General features: G+C 35.1%; 1 protein-coding gene across 1 annotated transcript; it reads left to right on the top strand.

The window, feature by feature from the left end:
- Positions 1 to 13428: 13428 nt before the first annotated feature.
- LOC142355796 (uncharacterized) lies at positions 13429 to 16633 on the top strand (the record flags this gene model as incomplete). Its single annotated transcript, XM_075407853.1, has 2 exons — positions 13429 to 13567; positions 16223 to 16633. Coding segments are annotated over exons 1-2 (469 nt in total), but the record flags the coding sequence as incomplete, so codon positions are not given.
- Positions 16634 to 19533: the final 2900 nt, after the last annotated feature.

The following is a 19533-nucleotide window of genomic DNA, read 5'->3' as shown; positions in this document are numbered from 1 at the left end:
AAAGAGAACGCTCAAGTGGAGTAGTTGGTTCTCAGAGTGAGAAAATTGTAGTTATTTATTGAGTTCTTTGAGAAAGAACATAGTTGCGTAGCTGCAGTGAGTGGAACTGCAAAGTTATTCAAAATCGTTGGTTGCGATGATTATAAGTTTATGGCCAGTAACCTAGCTACTGGGAGTCGGAGCTTATTTTAGTTATCTGCGCTAGGAAGTAAAGGGACAGATTTGTGGATACTTGCGGAGAGAGTGATTGAATTGATTTGATTTATTGTGGACCGTTAATTAGTTTTGATAGAAAAATTACTTTTGGAATGTTGAAGTTATGCAATTATATGTTTCTGGCTATAACTGTATTGGTTGCTAGTATTGCAATTTTTGATTGATAATTCAATTATCCGGAGTGAAGTTTTCAACCAGCCGAAGGAGCAATTGTTTTGGGGACAACACAGTACACTCTCTACTACAAGACAAACCACCAAACAAATCTTTCGGAATCTTGATAGAGTTTATGGGGCTAGCCAGTCCCCAGCTAAAAGCCTTCTAACGTCAAAAATACAAAATTCTACAGTGGCGCTCCTGGGTGGGCTCTCTTGTTAAAAAAAGGAGTTGTTCATCAAAATTTGAACACGAAACGAGTGTGATTAGAGTTCTGAGGGACTTGCAACAAGTGCTCAAAGCTGCCGACTTTCAACGAAGAGCAAGTCGAGGAAAACTTTGACGATAGTCGGAAAGAGCTTATAAGCGCTGTGGAACGAAGGAGATTGCGAGAATTTGAGCAGCGGAGACAATTGTTTTCGAGAGACGGTTATTTTGGAAGACAGTTAGTGTTTTCTCTCGGGACGAGGATTCTAACTGAGCGTAGTGGTGGAAGTACCAGAGCAGATATACTGAGGAGATTACTCAGACAGAGACACGAAGAAGAGCTGAGAAGACTTGCAGCAGAGGTTGAAGCGTCAGAAGAGCATTCAGAGTGAAAGGCAGTATTTTGGAAAACAATGGCAGGATTCGGGTCTATAAAACGTTTTCCTTCGCCTGGGTATGATGTTTGGGAGGACTGGTGTGAGTATTACTTGGATGTTTGTGAAGTGTTCATGTGGACAGAAGAAGAAGTCAAGAGATACTTGCCAGATAAGTTGTGTGATTGGGCACTTGACTCCTTGAATTATTTGCCACACAAATTTTGGAAATCCGATCAAAAGTATCGTGCTTGGACTCTTCAAGAAACTTTGTACTTCTTGGATCTGAGACTGTCCAATAACCCACAGTTTTATGAGGATGCGTTTAAGAGATACTTGATAGAGAAAGAGGAATATGAGGAAGCGGTTTTACAGTGTGAATTTGACAGAGCAGTTTTTCAATGTGACGTTGTTGACGGACAGCGCCAAGAGCGGACTCCAACATCAGACAAAAAGAAAGACGTTCAAGTGAAAACCGATATTATTGTCAAATCAGTGATGACCAAAAAGCCAGCAAAGATTTCTTCGACTAAACGTTGGTCTGCCATAAAAGCTGTTCGTTTTGGTGTAAAAGCAGTGCTGGAAGAAAACCCGAAGTTCAGAGACGGGACGAAAAGAAGCTTTTCAAAGTTGGCTGACAGTCAGTCCGGTGTGGAGACTGTTGCTGATTCAAATGTCATTGGTGGCAATTGCACCTTCAATTTTTACCGAGAGATGGAGGAGCAGATTACGACAAAAACAAAATCTGAAGATGAACAGTTCAAGAAAACGATGGATCGATGCATTGCACGGTGGGACAATAGTAAGAAGATGAAAATTGCAGAGCAGAGGAACGAAGCACTCGAGGAAATTAATTTCAGTGAGTTGGAGGATGATGCAACTTTTACTCACGACGATTTTAGTGATGATGACAGCTTCTTTGAAAGCGACGATGAAGACAAGTTTTATTGCATGGACGACGATGTGTTCCTACCAAACATTCGTGGGCGGCACAGTAATTCCGATTCTTTTGTGTCGACACCAGGAAACGAATTGACAGTTGGGAAGAGGTGCTCCAAAAGTTTAATAACACTTGAAGAAATCACGTCTGGTCCTGGCGTGCCGTGGCAATTTGGTAAATGGATAGATATTGGAAAAACAGCTATGCCGCATTTTAAATTTGCTCAAAAAGCAATTTGACCACAACAGCAGGAAATATTTTTGGTGGAATTTTGATTGCTAATAATTCGCGCCAGGGTATAGTCAGTACTGGGTCGCAGCACTTTGACCACATTAGTTTGACACGAACGTCTGAAGATAACTGTGAGCAATTACAAGGGAGTTTTGTATCTTTCCCAACAGACGGTGTCGATTGCGAAGCGACTAAAAGTTGTGGTAGCAAGGCTGCAAAAGCAAACACGGATGGATTTCTAGAAGAGAGCAAAGAAGAAAATTCGACTACACCAGCGAAATCCGGCGAAAATTATTTCTCCAAGATTTGGAAAGAAAAAGAAGTTGATGAAAAAGACAAATTTGAAAACGAGGACTCAAAAAGAACCGCAACTGTTGGAGGCAGCGGTGATACTATACAGGAAGATGAACATGTTTTTGAAACTTTGCGTCAGCAGCTAGCGCCTGCAATTTTTAAAATGTTGGAGAATCGCAGCTTCGATGCAGAAATTGCAGTGGCTGATGAATCAGTTTTTGGTGATGTTCTTGACCACTCAACCGCTGAAGAATTAATGATGCTCAACAGACAAGATGGAAGTGGTGTTGACTCGCGTGATATGATTTTTGGTTTAGTTCAGATGAAGTTGGAGGAGCCAGATCGCAAGAAAAACATTTCGTTAATTCCGGAGCCTTAATTAACCCACTCAGACGTGACAAACTGGAAAGTGAGTTTCTTCTATGCTGAAAAGGATGGAAACTTTGGAGAAAGTGCGATTGAGTGGCCACTGATGTTGGGGCAAACCAAGATTTCTAGTGCAGAAGTCCGAAAAAGTTCAACTACTGAATCGGATAGTGAAGTGATGCCCGTACACAAGATAGAATTAGGTGATGATAAGTCGTTGACATCTCCAGGGGCAAGTGATCTGGAGCTGAAAATACTGATTGATGGAGGAAAAGCTTCTCCATTTGATTTTGGAGAAAATGTAGTGGCAGTACACTTCGAGAGTTCTTATTTTAAGCACGGTCGTGAACAGAAGCTGTCCTCGGATTTTGAAGTATAGAAAACAATAGGTACTGATCGAAATCAGCGGTTGATGCGCTTAACGGGGCAACAAAAGATAATAAAATATAGGAGGGAGGTGTCGTATGGTTTTTTTCCGAACCGGTTAAGGGAGAGTGACGATCAGAGAAGCGTGGATTTGGAGTACCCCGAGTTGTGCGGGTTGTTCTTTGGAAAACAAAGAGTCAGCCGGAAGGAGAAGTGTAACAGACTGAATTTGAAGAATCAGTTGTCCAGGGGAGTCTGGCGCAAACGAAAGAAAAAGTCGAAGAATGAGAATGGAGGCGGTCATCCCTTCAAGCATCGGAGGAAGAAAGAAGCGTTGACAAAGTCGGTAAAGTTCAACTGTCTTATTTGAGAGCTAGTAATTGTGATCTGACAATGCTGCTCTTAGGATTGTGAGTTATTACGCCACACCTTATAATAGAAGCTCATAATTGGATGAACATATCTGCTATTAAGAAAGAAGTGCATATGCTCTAAATGACAAAACGATTGGAAAAGGATGGCCAGTTTAATTGCAATGCTCAGAATTAGATTAAGATTAGACAGATTAGAGTTGTTTTCATAAGACTGATTTTGATTGTGAGCTTCTTTTAGGCCAGTGTTTTTCCTTAAAAAGAATTGGCTGACTGATGACTCATATATATGATCATGCTTATATATTCTAGTTATTATTTAATCAGTAAATGGTGCTCTGGGCATTTTCTAATTTTCATTTACTTGGAACTCTATTTAAATGGTTCACACTAACGTATGTTCACTAAGTTTCTAAGCAAAAAACGCTCTGTGCTAAAGAAAAAGTGTACTAGTACACAGGACGTTTTAATTATACGGGAGAATAATAGTCTAGAAGGGAAGAGTGTGGAATTTCTGTTTGGGTCGTCAGAACTACTTGATGTTGAAACTTTCATATCGAGTTGTTAATTAGTTTGCGTAGTTTAGGATCTAATCTTGAGCATATTGACTATGTAAACAAAAGGAACGAACTTGAGCAATTTAAGTTGGTGTGAAATCTTATGTAAGCAAAACGCAACTAGCTTTGCAAAGTAATAAGTCCGAAGGAGCACAAGGGCTGTTTGAAGGAATCTCTGATAGAGAGAAACTCCAAAGTTACAAAACTAAGCGTCCGTATTCTCACCACCCCAACCCCAAGTCCTGAACACCGTACTTCCTCAAGTCCGATCACCATGAAATTTTAACTGATCACTCCCAGGACAATTTCTTAAACATTGAGAAAAACAACGGGCTTTTTTCGGTACCCGAAACCGATCTTTTGGCCTTTAAAGTAAACAAAGAAAAAAAGATGAAAGACGAATTTCTTATACTCCTTTGTAAGAAACGACACTTTTTCCAGAGTCAAAAACATTTTATCAAGGTCTCGTTCAGAGTGGAAAGTTGAGATAAATTACCTTTCAATCCCAAAGTATCAGCACTGAAACTATTCTACAAGGGTAAAAGGGACAACAAGAGCTAAGTTTTCTTCTTCCCTTTCTTTTGATGACTCTAAGGAAAGTTTTAAAGTTTTATTTCAAACGGAACATTACTCCAGCTTATATGAGGTATCATAGTTTGACTTGGATGCGTATCCGTTACTTAGGAAAGGAAAAAGCAAGCGCACGAAAATTTGCACACATATTCTTCAGCAAGAAATATGGATTGTGCCATATTCTGAAATTATCAAACCGAGTTAAACACGCAGCTGCGGTCATCTCGAACAAACATTTTTATAAGATAATTCGAAGCGCATGACCATTATTTTACGCCCACAGATGCACTTATTTGTTAGGTCAAATTGTTTAAAAACGAACGACACGTTACGTTTTACTGATAAAAAACTGATAAGGCTGAGCTCCCTCAAGCACCAAAAAAAGTAATCAGACGCGAGAGAGCGAGTCTGAGAGAGAGACTTACGAGGCCGAAGAACGGCAGTTCATCGGTCGAATTTGAGAAAGATAACGCTCAAGTGGAGCAGTTGGTTCTCAGAGTAAGAAAAATGTAGTTAATTAGTGAGTTCTTTGAGAAAGAACTTAGTTGCGTAGTTGCAGTGAGTGGAACTGCAGAGTTAATCAAAATCGTTGGTTGCGATGATTATAAATTTCTGACCAGTAACCTCGCTACTGGGAGGGGGAGCTTATTTTATTTTTCTGGGATAGGAAGTAAAGGGACAGATTTGGGATACTTGAGGAGAGAGTGATTGAACTGATTTGATTTAGTGTGGACAGTTAATTAGTTTTGATAAAAAAATTACTTTTGGATTGTTGAAGTTATTACGCCATACCTTATAATAGAAGCTCATAATTGGATGAACATATCTGCTATTAAGAAAGAAGACCATTATTTTACGCCCACAGATGCACTTATTTGTTAGGTCAAATTGTTTAAAAACGAACGACACGTTACGTTTTACTGATAAAAAACTGATAAGGTTGAGCTCCCTCAAGCACCAAAAAAAGTAATCAGACGCGAGAGAGCGAGTCTGAGAGAGAGACTTACGAGGCCGAAGAACGGCAGTTCATCGGTCGAATTTGAGAAAGAGAACGCTCAAGTGGAGCAGTTGGTTCTCAGAGTAAGAAAAATGTAGTTATTTAGTGAGTTCTTTGAGAAAGATTTTAGTTGCGTAGTTGCAGTGAGTGGAACTGCAAAGTTAATCAAAATCGTTGGTTGCGATGATTATAAATTTCTGACCAGTAACCTCGCTACTGGGAGGCGGAGCTTATTTTATTTTTCTGGGATAGGAAGTAAAGGGACAGATTTGGGATACTTGAGGAGAGAATGATTGAATTGATTTGATATAGTGTGGACAGTTAATTAGTTTTGATAAAAAAATTACTTTTGGATTGTGAGTTATTACGCCATACCTTATAATAGAAGCTCATATTTGGATGAACATATCTGCTATTAAGAAAGAAGTGCATATGCTCTAAATGACAAAACGAGTAAGAAAAATAAAGTTATTTAGTGAGTTCTTTGAGAAAGATTTTAGTTGCGTAGTTGCAGTGAGTGGAACTGCAAAGTTAATCAAAATCGTTGGTTGCGATGATTATAAATTTCTGACCAGTAACCTCGCTACTGGGAGGCGGAGCTTATTTTACTTTTCTGGGATAGGAAGTAAAGGGACAGATTTGGGATACTTGAGGAGAGAGTGATTGAATTGATTTGATTTAGTGTGGACAGTTAATTAGTTTTGATAAAAAAATTACTTTTGGATTGTTGAAGTTAAGCAATTATATGTTTCTGGCTATAACTTTTTTGGTTGCTGGTATTGCAATTCTTGATTATTAATTCAATTATCTGGAGTGAAGTTTTCAACCAGCCGCGAGAGCAATTTTTTTGGGGACAACACAGTACACTCTCTACTACAAGAGAAACCACCAAACAAATCTTTCGGAATCTTGATAGAGTTTTGGGCGCTAGCCAGTCCCCAGCTAGAAGCCTTCTAACGACAAAAATAGAAAATTCTACACGTTTTAGTCGGTTTGCTGGTTGACCAAAGTATTCAACCAAATTTCATTTTGAAACGCTTGTTCTAATTTGGTTCTTGTTGTTAATCTTAAATATCTTTGCTTTATTCTTTGTTATTAATTAATTCCTTACAATAATTTATTATTCCAACTTGAGTTTCCACCAATCGACAGGAGAAAAATGAGGACTAAATAACACTCATCTAAATAACACTCATCTAAATAACGTCATCTAATATTTCTCCTCTTTTAGTTTTTTGGAACCTAATCTGCCCACATTTCTCAAAAAAGCACCTAAGACCTAGAGAACAAGTGAGCATTGAATTTCCATCTAATTTTAATGATATAGAATAAACTAGTAGAGGCCGTGAAAGAAAAATAAATTATTCAAATTTAAAATGTTTCCATGATGAAGAACTTATTACAGACTTGTTCTTTCGCAAACGTGAGAGAAGTATTGAGTAAAATTTGTGTAGCTAAAACTTTTGATCATTTTTAAGATTTAAAGAAAATAATTCATTCATTAGGTATTTGTTGAAAATATTTGCGGCGCAATTGGATACTCAGTTTTACAAATTTCTGAGTTGACTTTTGATGCTATGTAGACACTTTTTTGCTCATTTGCGGTTCATTATTTTTAGCGTAGGATATTCGAACATTTGATATGATGAGATTTCAAGAATATTTTATAAAATTGAAAATTAATTTCTGGTTTAAAAGAGTCTGGTGCGTACAATTTTTTATCTAAGTTTAGGATCAAAAATTTTACCGTGTTTTTAGTTTGGAAACCAGCCCTAATGGCCCAATTTAGTTGCTTAGTGAAGTTGGAGGATTGCTGTAAGTTTCATTAAAAAGTTTAAAAGTGCATTTAGATTTAGAAAGTTTGTTTGTCGTCATACAGAATTGTACCAAGAGAATTTTATCTTGAAGAATAGTCTTTAGATGCAGTTTTGATTCCATTATTGTTTGTGGCACACCATTTTTTTCAATGTCGATTCAATTTTACTGAATAAAATTGAATGAACTTTTTAAACAAAATTGTTGATTAAAAAGATTTTAAATTTTAATCATTTTTTCAATTATTGGACCATGGTTTCGTGGTTTTGAACGCTTTTTCCCTGAGACTTAATTATTGAAAAATGATTAAACAGCAGAAAAACAGTTCATAAGTAGATCGAGAGCATAAAACCCAGTTAATCAAAACATAATAAGTTTCAAACTAAATTCAGTTTATGGTAGAATGAATTTTCTTCATACCCATCTTGGCTCCTGAAGGAGCTATTTACTTCAATTTTCTGGTGAAATCCAAGCAGCTTGTTCCCAGAAAAACTGATGGAATCTTAAATTTCTCTATTTTCTCAGTAAAAACCTGTCAGATAATCCCGGAAACCGCGACAAGTCTTTTTGGTTCTTCCCCGGTTTCCTTGCCAGGAATATCAACTATCCTAGATTTTCCGATTGGAAATGCGAGATCTTGGTCAATCTTAGCTTATCTTGAAATTCTCAGTTAATTTTCCGGTAAGATCCTTGTGAATTTCCGGGTCAAAGCGCGAAAAACAAACGAGATCTTAATAGGACTTCAGGGAACCAAAACACTGAGTGTTTTATTTTGAAATGTTTCGGACACCGGTAATACGGTTTACCGGCTACCTTATCGCCAACTGCAATGTTTTTTTCCTTCTTATCTTGATTTTCTCTTTCATTACGTGGAAGAAACACTGGGTTAGTTTTACGTTGTTAGAAAGTCAGATTAATTATAGAAGCTCCTTCTAATTATCATGTTTAAAAAATTAACTTTCAGAGGTGACCATTCATTTTAATCATTCAAGAGTAACTAATTTAATCGTTTTTTTATTATTTTATACGGCCGCTTTTACCGATCAATCTGACACAGGAGATAAATAGACAAAGCAGGTTTGACAATTGAAAGAGTTCTTTAAAGAAGTGAAGTTTTTCTGGAAGTGAAGCCTTTTACTTTTAGAGCCAAAGGAATGAAAAGCTTTTTGATTTTTTGAAAATATTAAATTACATTCATATTCAGAACCGTCACAGTTATTTTAATATAGTAAATTGGACCTTTTCCATTATGATTCCCCTGGCTTAGTAATCAGATAACGTATAGCCCCCCCCCCCCCCCCCACTTCAAGCATTGTAATTATACCATCATGGGTGGTCTGTAATTTCGTGGGTGCTATAATAGGAAAGACACAATAAACTTTAAAAACATAAACAAAATTATTTTTATAGTCTTAATACATGTGTTTTAATTGAAAGCCTTTCAAATAACCTGATTGTGACGGATTGGAAATAGGATTTCCTTTAAATTTGAGTGTGTCTCAGCAAAATAAAAAAAACTGGATGTTTAGTTTCAAGTACTGAAGAAAGAGTTGGTGATTCGAATGCAAGGCCCGTTGAGCATTTTGAAAAGTTCAGAGCGACTAAAATTTTCTCAGAAAGACACCGTAGTTGAAAAACCTCAGCCCGACTAGAAGCAGCGTATTCGGTTACTTAAATCTTGCAATAATCAATCAACAGTTCCGCTCTTTTAGCTAATGCAAAATCATAAATTCTCTTATCCGGATAATCAGTCAACTTAAAACTGAGAGTGTAGCCAATTCAAAAATACAAACAAATCCAAACTACTCGTTAGTTTTTGTTAATATCTAGTTTGTTTGCTATTGAAGATACAACGAAGGGGAACAGTTGATACTTTGCTCTTCCTTTTTATGAGACGGAGAAGCTCACATCATTTTCGGCTGTATTTTGAAAATGACGCATATTCTTATAGACTATAACTTATTTTAATTTTTTTGATCAACTTGAAATTTGTATATTTTTCTTACAATTTTTTCGGTAGTTCTCCAAGTAACAAGATAAAGAAATATTAGATTTCTTCAATCATAATTTTTCAATACGAAAGTTAATTTGTGCAATAATAAATCCAACCCTTATTGACAAAAAAACATCACGCATTCAGTCTCAATATCGCACCTAAAATTATACAGCAACATCCCAAATTTGGGTAAAGCTTTAAATTTATTAATGAAATCTTGAGAAGTAAGAAAAGAACATAAGTTGCAGAATGACATGCGAAGAAGTTGTGAGCTTGTGCAAGGCGTGCATTCTTATACCAATATAAAAATTTGATCAAATTTTGATCGTTTCTCGTCAAGTTGATTTTTAATTTCGCAAATGTTGATGCTCAGTTCAAACGCGAGAAGCCAGAGTTTCAGAAATACGAATAAATAGCAAAACAAATTTGATGACTATTCATAAAAAAAAGGTCTCTGATAAAATGGCAATCAGTGGTTTATGGATACTTAGGCGCTGTTTCTTAAGTGAGCAACAGTATCATATTGAAATTATTAATAACCTTTTGTGTTCGTGAGGAAGTGAGAGAACTTTCGTAGAAAGACAAATTTTATTTAATAGAAAAATTAGGCAAAGCTTTTTGTACAACAATGATGCTAAAAGGTTTTAGGATATCGCAATAGCGTTTATCGCATAATTCTAGTTATTTATTCATCGGATGTATTCCAATTTTTTGACAGAAACAAATTTTAAAAGCAACGAATTGAGAAACCGTTTTACAAAAAGTATGAGGCAATTCGGTCCAGAGTTTTGGGTCATTCATGTTGAGACAGATACCATGCTAAAAGAATCAGAACTTTATAAAAAATGGTAGCAAAACTACCGCTGACAATAATTATGTACACACCGCGATTCAAGCAAAACTTTCACAAAAGAAAAATTTACAAACGTACTTCAATCTAAACCTTCAACCCTGTTGGTTGTTGATATATACCGGGAAGTTTGAAGTTTTTGAATAATTCTAAAGTTTGAAAAATAGATCAATCAATAATGGATTGAATCTAAAGTATAAAATTTGAAAAAAAAAATCTTATCGAAGATAACAAAAACTAAAAAAAGTAAAAATTGTTTGGTGTTTCAAACATTAGGAGAAACAAAACTGGCTGTTTCAATAAAATGCAATTGTAGACAGAACGGGTGTTTTAACAAAACTTTTTAAAACACCTGAAGGACGATACTACATCACGCCCGGCTTGGTTGAATTACCTTACTCTTACAAAAATTATACACCATTACTAAAACGTCATGCAAAATACATTTTTTTAACTGAGTTTTTCAGGCTATATATATATATATATATATATATATATATATATATATATATATTTATATATATATATATATATATATATATATATATATATATATATAAAATATATAAATATATATATATATATATATATAATATATATACATATATATATATATATATATATATATATATATATATATATATATATATCTTTTAAATTCCTCGAAGGAGAGTTTGAAAATTTTTTCCTTGAGGTAGTTTTTTGTTCTATTTGAATCTTTTCTATCTGGAAAAAAGTTAAGTCGTTGAAATTGCGAAGTATCAAAAGACAAGTGAAACATCTCTCTAAGGAAAAAAGCATCGTTTTATTAATGTACCTTAAAGATACCCATGATACGTCTTCTGCGCTTGTTTTTTTTTTAACTTTAACGTCTTGTTTTTGATCAGACTAAATTGTTACTTATTTTTTAATAACATTTTTATTGGACAGTTGTGTTCGATTTTGAACAACATATAGTATTTGTCATGTCACAACTTTAATTAAAGTAAATTTTCAATGATCCATCTAAGCAAGGTACGTTGCAATTTGAGTGTCGCTGAACTTGAGCGTAAAATAACTAACGTTTTAAGCCATTAATATTTGCCTTTAGAAAAGCGTTGAAAACGATTTAGATAGTAATTAGGCGATTTTTTTTAACGTTTCTTAATAAAATATAGCTAAACTCGAATATCAAGTCTGACGTCAGCGAAGTATTTTTTTCGAGAAATGCTAATTACAAAAAAATTTTTTTTCTGTGAAAAGCTTGCAAGTTCTTGAAAAGAGAAAAAGTAACATTTGAATTCCACTTCGCGAATTAATTGCTGACTAACCGTCCACAAATCATCAACTTTTAAAGAAAATATCGATAAGTTTTGTCTGGTTATTTTCTTTTTTCGTTTAAATACATTTTGCAAATAGAAAGTATCAGCCAAGGCAAAAAAAGTAATTGATAACATTTGAAAATCATTTTCTGATTGTTCAATCCAAATATATTTTGTTTCAAGGCCACAACTATGATCATTGTTGAGTTGAGATCAGTGTCGATATTGACTTTTCATCCAAACATCCTTTCGGCAATGAGTTTTTTCTTTTATTTCACAAAATTATTTAATTTGCTTTTCTGGTACTTTTTCATATTTGTCTAACTTTCTAAAATCTGTTTCTTTTTTTTTTGAAAAAGCATCATTCTCTTGAACAGCAAAGTAATGCTTGTTTTTAAATTGCTAATACTTTCATTGCCTACTTACTTCATGGCCTATTCATTGCAAATCTATTAAAACAAAAGTAAATTTAGAAATGAAGGTATAATATAAGAGTTTCTTAATTTTTCTAACAAAAAAATATTCTGGCAGCTTTTCAGCTTTTCTTCGGCGCATACGCAATTATTTGGACAAAATTTTTGTGTTCAAATGTCCAGATTGGCAATTATGTTTAAGGACAGTGATGTTGAAATTTTAATTTTAGTGGTTCCAAGCCCCTGCAATATGTCAACAACTGTTTGTCAACAAACATTTTTGTCGAAAATTTTTCCTTAGAATTCTGTGGATTTTTGCCTAACGACGTAACGATCTTAGTCGCCTCATTACTTCTTAAAAGTATCGCGAAAACATATTAGTCCAAAATTACATCCAATGCCTGTCGATAACAAACTAGTTGAGCCACTTTGGATATGCTTTTCTCTCCCCCAGCAAAAAAAAATTTGTGTTTATTAGTCTGTAATATTACACTAATTCGAGATTTTGAACTGTTAATGATTTACCGAAGTAGGCAGTTTATAAGAGGCTATGCTACCGATTTAATTATACTATTAAACCATTAAGTTAGGTATATCGTTACGTAGGGGAAAAATATCATAACCGCATTCTGACGCAAGAAAAGGAAACGATTCCGAAAACGAGAAGTCGAAACAACTAATAGTGGGGTCAATTTTCACTGGACAAATTTTCAGTATCTAAAAGAGTAAACAAAGTTTGAAAATCATTTTTGAAAATCCTCATTGCCAGTTGACTGCAGATCAGGCTATTCCCGATATAACAAAATGAAAGTAAACATTTATTGCACAGTTTCTGAATATTTTCACCAGAATATTTTCACACCCTGTCAAAGAAACTTGAATATACTTGATGTCAAAATTGTCAAGTTATATACAAACTACTTGCAAATAGGACTACATGTGTTCAAAATTATCTATTTTTTACCAAGTGTCAGGGTTTGTTACCGAGACCAAAATTGTCAAGATTTGTTTCATTGATGAGGCATGCAAAATTTTCTCAAAAAAATCAATCATACTTTGGAAGATGCATCAAGATGTATAATCATGATATTTTGTTGCAATGAACTATCTTGTTAGAGACATGAATACTGTTATGCTGCCGGATCATTTGAAACGCGAGAGCTATAATAAAAATTTTGCACAACGATCGTTTAAGATTCCTGGTATCTTCAAGATCAATTAACGAGATTTAACCCGACCTAATGAGGAAAAGGAGTAATATTTATTTCACACTGACAGGTTCAGGGTTTCAGACTTTAAGTAAATTTGAACCGATGCCAATTGGGCAGTGAGAAATTTACCCAGCACCAAAGTCCATATTTTGTCAGATGATTCGAGAGCAAATTTAATAAATAAACAGGGAATTTCCTAGACATTATTTAAAACAACAGAGTTTGCAGAGAGTTGTTGACTTATCATCGCAGGATTGAAATCAGAAAAATCAAAAATGAAGCTCTGGTCGTGTGCAGCGATAATTTTCATGCTGAGCCATCTCAGAAAAACCGGTAAACATTTAAATATTTACCTTAATATACATCTTAATTCCAAAATATGTAAAAAAACTTGCGAATGCAAAGTAAGCCGATAGGCAAGCAAGCCGACAGAAAAGCAAGCCGAAAGTTATGTAATAGTTATGTAATCTATCAGAAATAATACATTGTCAGTCGTTACAATCAATACTGCGTGTAGTATTATAGTGCATAATGTATGCCAATAAACCAAAGAAACAAAAATGCGTCAATTTTTAGACATCTATTGGTTACGGGCCTCAGCAGACCGCTGTCCATGGCCATGCCTCTCATCCGCTGTGGGATTTAATCCGGAAATAGCTGGCCGGTTATCGCGGCGAAGCCGCTACGCGCGCGAAGCGCGCCCACCGGCCCGCCAGGGGCAACTTAAAATACGGCTATCCGAAAATTTTTCGGCTTACTTGAACGCATTTTCAAAATTCGGCTTGCTTGCCTATCGGCTTGCTTGACCGCCACCAAAAAACTAATTGTTTTCAGTAAACGAATCAATTTTCTTTTCTCCAGTGTAGATATAATGAAAAATTCGCCTCACAAGTCGGACATAATTGGCGTAGTGAAGAAGCTATATAAAAAATGTTTGGAGCAACAAAAATTTGAATTTACTCAAAATCCGATTTATCAAAATGTTTTTATTGCGTAGTTTCTTCTATTGTCTTTATTAGGTGCCTTTCGAAACGCAAAAAGCACAAAAATTACAACTACAAAATATAAGCAAAGTAGCTCCTGTTCAAAATTGTTGAAGAGATATTTTCAAATTTCTAATTTCACGTGACGGCGTTTCCGTTTAGGAACTTCAAAAGGAACTTAAACGCTTTCACGTGAAATTAGAAAATTGAAAATGACTCCAATAATTTCAGACCGGAGCTACCTTGATTATGTTTTGTACTGAAAAGAAAGAGATTCACGCTTTTGTGCGACAGAAGTAGCCACTCCCTGCAAAAATTTTGCTGATTTGCAACGAATTGTCTCTTCATGAGATTGCTCAACTCTTGTAACTGAACCGAACAGCTTTTTTGGTGACTAGTACATAAAGAAGTTCCGTGCGCACGCATTTCACGACATTTTTATACATTTCCAGATTAATTCTGCTTATTCTTTCGTAATTGCCCCCACAGCACGCAACATGCACACACTAATCTGGAAAGGCACAAAAATGTCGATTTTTATTTATTTAATAATTATACAATTATCATAAGTTGAGAGGAGAAAAAAAACCAAAAAAAATTGGTAGGTTTATCTGAACTAATTTGCGGAGAGTCAACATAGAAGCCCTTGTAGCAAAATCAATAAAATTGAATTAATGCAAAAAATAGTTACCTGAAAGTATCTCCAAAGCCATTATACCCAAATTTTTACCTTTGAAATTTTTGTTCAATAAACCGGTCACAAAAGAGCACTCGGTATTACAAGCATGTTTTCTCATAGTTAAGCTGATAGTTTAATCCCACGTTTGGTTTTGATAGTTCAACATCAAATCCCACGGGACACTGAGGCAAGACCGTGGTCCACGAGGCCTGGTTAAAAGCACTATCTGAATATTATGTTAAATAATTGTTTCGGTAGTTTCAACGTTAAGGTAACAAATAATTTGGGTATTTTGTCGGATTGGGTGTAATAGCAATGGGTATTTTGTACTGAAACCCAGAAAAAAATAAAAACAAAGACAAGACGCTAGAGCGATGTAGAGTTTGGACTAATTTTCGCAGATTGCGCCAGAATTGTTGTTCTTTTAAAATTCAGTGTGTTCTGTAAATGACTAGAGTGAGAGTAACCGAGATCCCGGCAAGTCATTATCCTAGGTCTATAGAAAACAATTATTCGATTGATTGCACTTCTTACGTTAATTCATTACGTCGAAAGTTGTTCAATTTGCTCCGGAAAAACGAAGCTAGGATATCTAGACGAATTGGTGTAAATCAGTGTTAGAAGGTTGAGAGAGCGTATCCTAATGTAAATTTTGCATAAGATAAACTTCACAGAGGTTGACAAGAATCTCCACTTTGTCAACGTATACTTGGCTAGAGAAATGAAACCTTAAGGAACCAGAAAGAACGGGAGAACGGGTTACAAGGGATGCCCAAGTTCGAGAACTTGAGACCAGTTTGTGCATTGGTTGGCTTGCTTGTGATGCTGGTTGTTCGAATCCAGTACTGGTTCATTTGCACAGCCTTTCAGCCTGCTTTGCCCCCCCCCCCCACCACCACCACCAACAACAATCAGAATGACAAAGTTAGTGAGAATTCCCGCCGAATATTTTAGTTTTATTGCCCAACCAACCCTATTGGTTAATGTACGAAATGGCGAATTAAGTCAGTCGTGTTAACAGGGGGAGGAAAACGGGGGGGGGGGGGAGGAATTGCAATAATATTTACTTAGGATGCAATTTAGGAACCAGGAACCAAATTGTCTTAAGATGCACCTTATTCATAAGTGCGAATTCGCAATTTGTCTTCTTAATTCGCAAATAGTAAAATTATTAATTATTTAAAAATTAGTCTCTCTGTCCTTTATGTCTAATTGAAACTTAGTCAAGTTGTTATGAGCAATCATAGAAAACATAAACAGTCATCAAATCGAGTAAATTCACTCGTGACATTTACGTTTTGTACAACTAATGTTTCACTTTTTTAGTGTCCATTTGCGATTACAAGCTGAGAAAACACCCTAAATCTTCCCCATTCCCGGAGATCAACCCCAAAGACCCGAGTCACTCTTACAACCCAGAACTGGACATCACTACATTTTACTACGAGGCGAGCCGCGACCTGAATCCTTCCGAATATTTCTTCATATCAGACAATAACTGCGACTATTTGGAGAGCGGTACCAACACAGACTACAAATTATACGAAGATTACATCGACCAACTTATGTGCGTTCGGGGAAGAAAAATTATGCCGATAGTGGGCTCGAAAAGAGACTTTGAGACTTATGTGAAAGGAAATTACACAGCGGGCAGTTACACTATGGCATTCAGCGTAATTCCAGAAGTAAATTATACTCGAAGAGCTATTTTGGGCCCAAATTGTTGGTGCAAGAACGGTACGTCGTTTTTGTTCGTTTTTGTATTGAGAAACAGAGGTGTTTCCGTAAAAAACACTTTGAAACTGCCCCCCTTTATACAAAATATTTCTTTTCCTTCCCAGTGAAACGAAACTTGAAACACATCGACAAGTCTTACAATATCATATTTGTCTTTGGCTCAACATGAAATGCCCTATCAAGAACATCACAATGGAAGTTTTCTTAAATCATGATAAGATCTTAACACGTTCATGGCAAGATTAAAAAAAGAATTCTTGCAAAAAATATCAAGATCTTGAATCGTCAAAAATTAAATGATAGAAGTAATTTTAAGGAATTTATAGGTTTACCCGGTCTCAATCCAGCACGTTGGTCAAATATATGGGTGCGAGTTAAGGAAGGAGGGGGAGGGGGGTTGGTGAGCATGGGGAAGGGGGGAAGCCAGCGTGCTCAGGTACGAGATAAATAGAGTGGAGGGTGTGGAAATGGGGGGTTTGAATTGGAGGGGGTGGGGGGTTGGCTGACTGGAAAGTGGTCGAACTCTACAATCTGAACCACCCTTTACAATATGAATCTATGTTTCTTTAACATTTTCGGTGAATCGCATACAAACATACATACATACATACATACATAGAGAATAGTGAGCTGTAAGGCTCAACGAGAACTTAACTCATTCCGCATTCAGGCTTTGCCTGGCTAACACATTTTTGGGGTCCCAAAGACAAAAATTAGATAGTATATGAAAGACATAAATGGTAAACAATTAATTTGAGAGCAGTTAATCTTTATTTATGGTCGTTTGAGGTGCACATTTAAACCTACTTTTTCTTTTAATAAATGAAAAAGAACATAGCAATTATGAGAAAGCTGATGTTTATCAACCTCAACTTGTCGCCGTTTCTCATCTGTCAATGAGAAATGTTATTTTGCTTTTTGGAGAAGCAAGAAAGTTTCTCGAGAAAATCATTGATTGATTTATCTGTTTGTCGTCTAATTGTTCCGAACAACTTGTGTGGGGTGGAACTATATACTCAAATGGGTTTTTTTGCTCAGACAATTTTGGCCAATCGAGATACTCATCGAAAAGAGTTCAGACTGGTATCATTTGAAAGCTGGTCCAGCGAAGAATAAGGAATTAAAAAGATTTTTTTGATTTTCGTTTTTTTACAGGGAGTAATTAAGGTTTAGGCTTTTGAGAAAATTAGAGCAAATTCCATTGTTTTTATTCAATACTTTCCCTACAAATTTTTGTCAACTTTCCTAAATTTGTTAAATTTTTTAAACAATGTTATTGGTTTTACGGTTAGGGTTAGCAAAAGCTCGCCAATTTAATTCATCTGAGTTTATTTGGTTAATAATACTGCTAATTTTTTAAAATATATTTTGAATAAATCAAAAAGGCTCTAAATAAGCTTTTGTTTACTACTTTGTTGAAATTTGGAAAAAGTCGAGACCTAAAATCTGCAGTCACAATCTTTGAAAAATCCAAAATAGACAGCTGTTTATTTTCTTCCTATATGTTTTTTTTGGAATAAAGTTTTTGCTGGTTTTTCGAGAAACAAGACTTTTAAGACTTAATATAAAAAATGCTTGATTCATTTGTGGTTGATTGAAATGTAATTTGCTAATCGATCTATTTTGCAACCACATGGAATTCTTAATGTTTTTTGGTTTTTTGAAGGACGCTAAGAAAAAACAGGGTTAGGTTTGAACTCATCGTGGATTCTTACAATCAAAAATAATCCGAATTATATTAGGAATCGGACATTTTCAGAATTTGCTGGCAGTTTTGTTTTTTATGTTGATTACTGACAAGAATTATTTCAAATCACGGCCCAGTCAACGACTGATTCTATTAAAAATAAAAAAAGGCTATATGAAAAAATAAATTGTCTTCAGAGAAAACCTCATTGTTTTCATGGCTTTGACAATAAAAATATCGTAAACTTTTTGTGATTTCCTTTAGTTTCAGATTCATTTGTTTTTTTTTGCAGCCTCATGAATAAGATTTAATAATTGGAGATTCAATTGGGCTCTTGAAGAGCTGCAGTTGAGCCAATAAATTGCCTTTGGATGTTATCTAATGCCGCTTATGACTTTGAACATACTTGTTTTAAGAGAATGTTAGTGAAGTTTTGAAAATTGTCATTTTTTATTCTTTCCTCTGTTTAGATGTAGCTTCGTCTCAACTTATACCGGTCGAAACTTATTCAAAGTTAAGAACACTCTTTATAGTGGTTTTATTTTTCAGTAAATTTTTTTTACTTTTTTACTACGCAGTTTCATAAAAGATTTGTGAATTTTTGCATATTTTCTTTTATTTGAGGTAGTTATTTTTTCCTTTCTCAACTATTCATCTAAATTAAAGTTCCAATTGACATTGAAAGAACGCCCAAAATAAACAAATTTAATGACTTCCATGAATAGTTAGTAGTTTAATCTATTGGATTTTTCTTTTTGCCTCTAATTGTGATTCTTTTTGTTTTCTTAGGGCAAATTTATATCAGTCAAAAGCCCTGATTGCTTCTACGGATGTTCAAATGAATCTATTTACTGACTCCGGAATAGAGCTAAAATTTTTACAGACTTGCCTTGAATTTTTTTTATGAAAGTATTTTTTTACTTCCCATTTTTTCATATTTTCCTGTATTTCGTGTTGTTTTTTGTTCATTTTTCATCTTATCACAAAAAAGATAGTTCCAACTGGCATTGCACGAAAAACATAGTTCCAATTGGTCTTGAATGAATCCACAGAAGAACCCGTTTAAAGACTTCAGTGAACGGCCTATAGTTTCAACGTCTGCGCAACCCTGCTCTGCCAAAATTTATTAGGACTTTTTTTCTGTTTTTGCCGCTAAAAGATGTTTTATTTGTTGTCGTTCTGCATATTTATGAAAATTAAAAGCCTTGATTGC

This window comes from Convolutriloba macropyga, unplaced genomic scaffold (assembly GCF_964194025.1).
Source record: "Convolutriloba macropyga unplaced genomic scaffold, txConMacr16.3 SCAFFOLD_3111, whole genome shotgun sequence".
NCBI classification, from domain to species: Eukaryota; Metazoa; Xenacoelomorpha; order Acoela; family Convolutidae; genus Convolutriloba; species Convolutriloba macropyga.
Note: the sequence above shows the minus strand (reverse complement) of the source record. Positions and strands in the feature narration are given on the sequence as shown.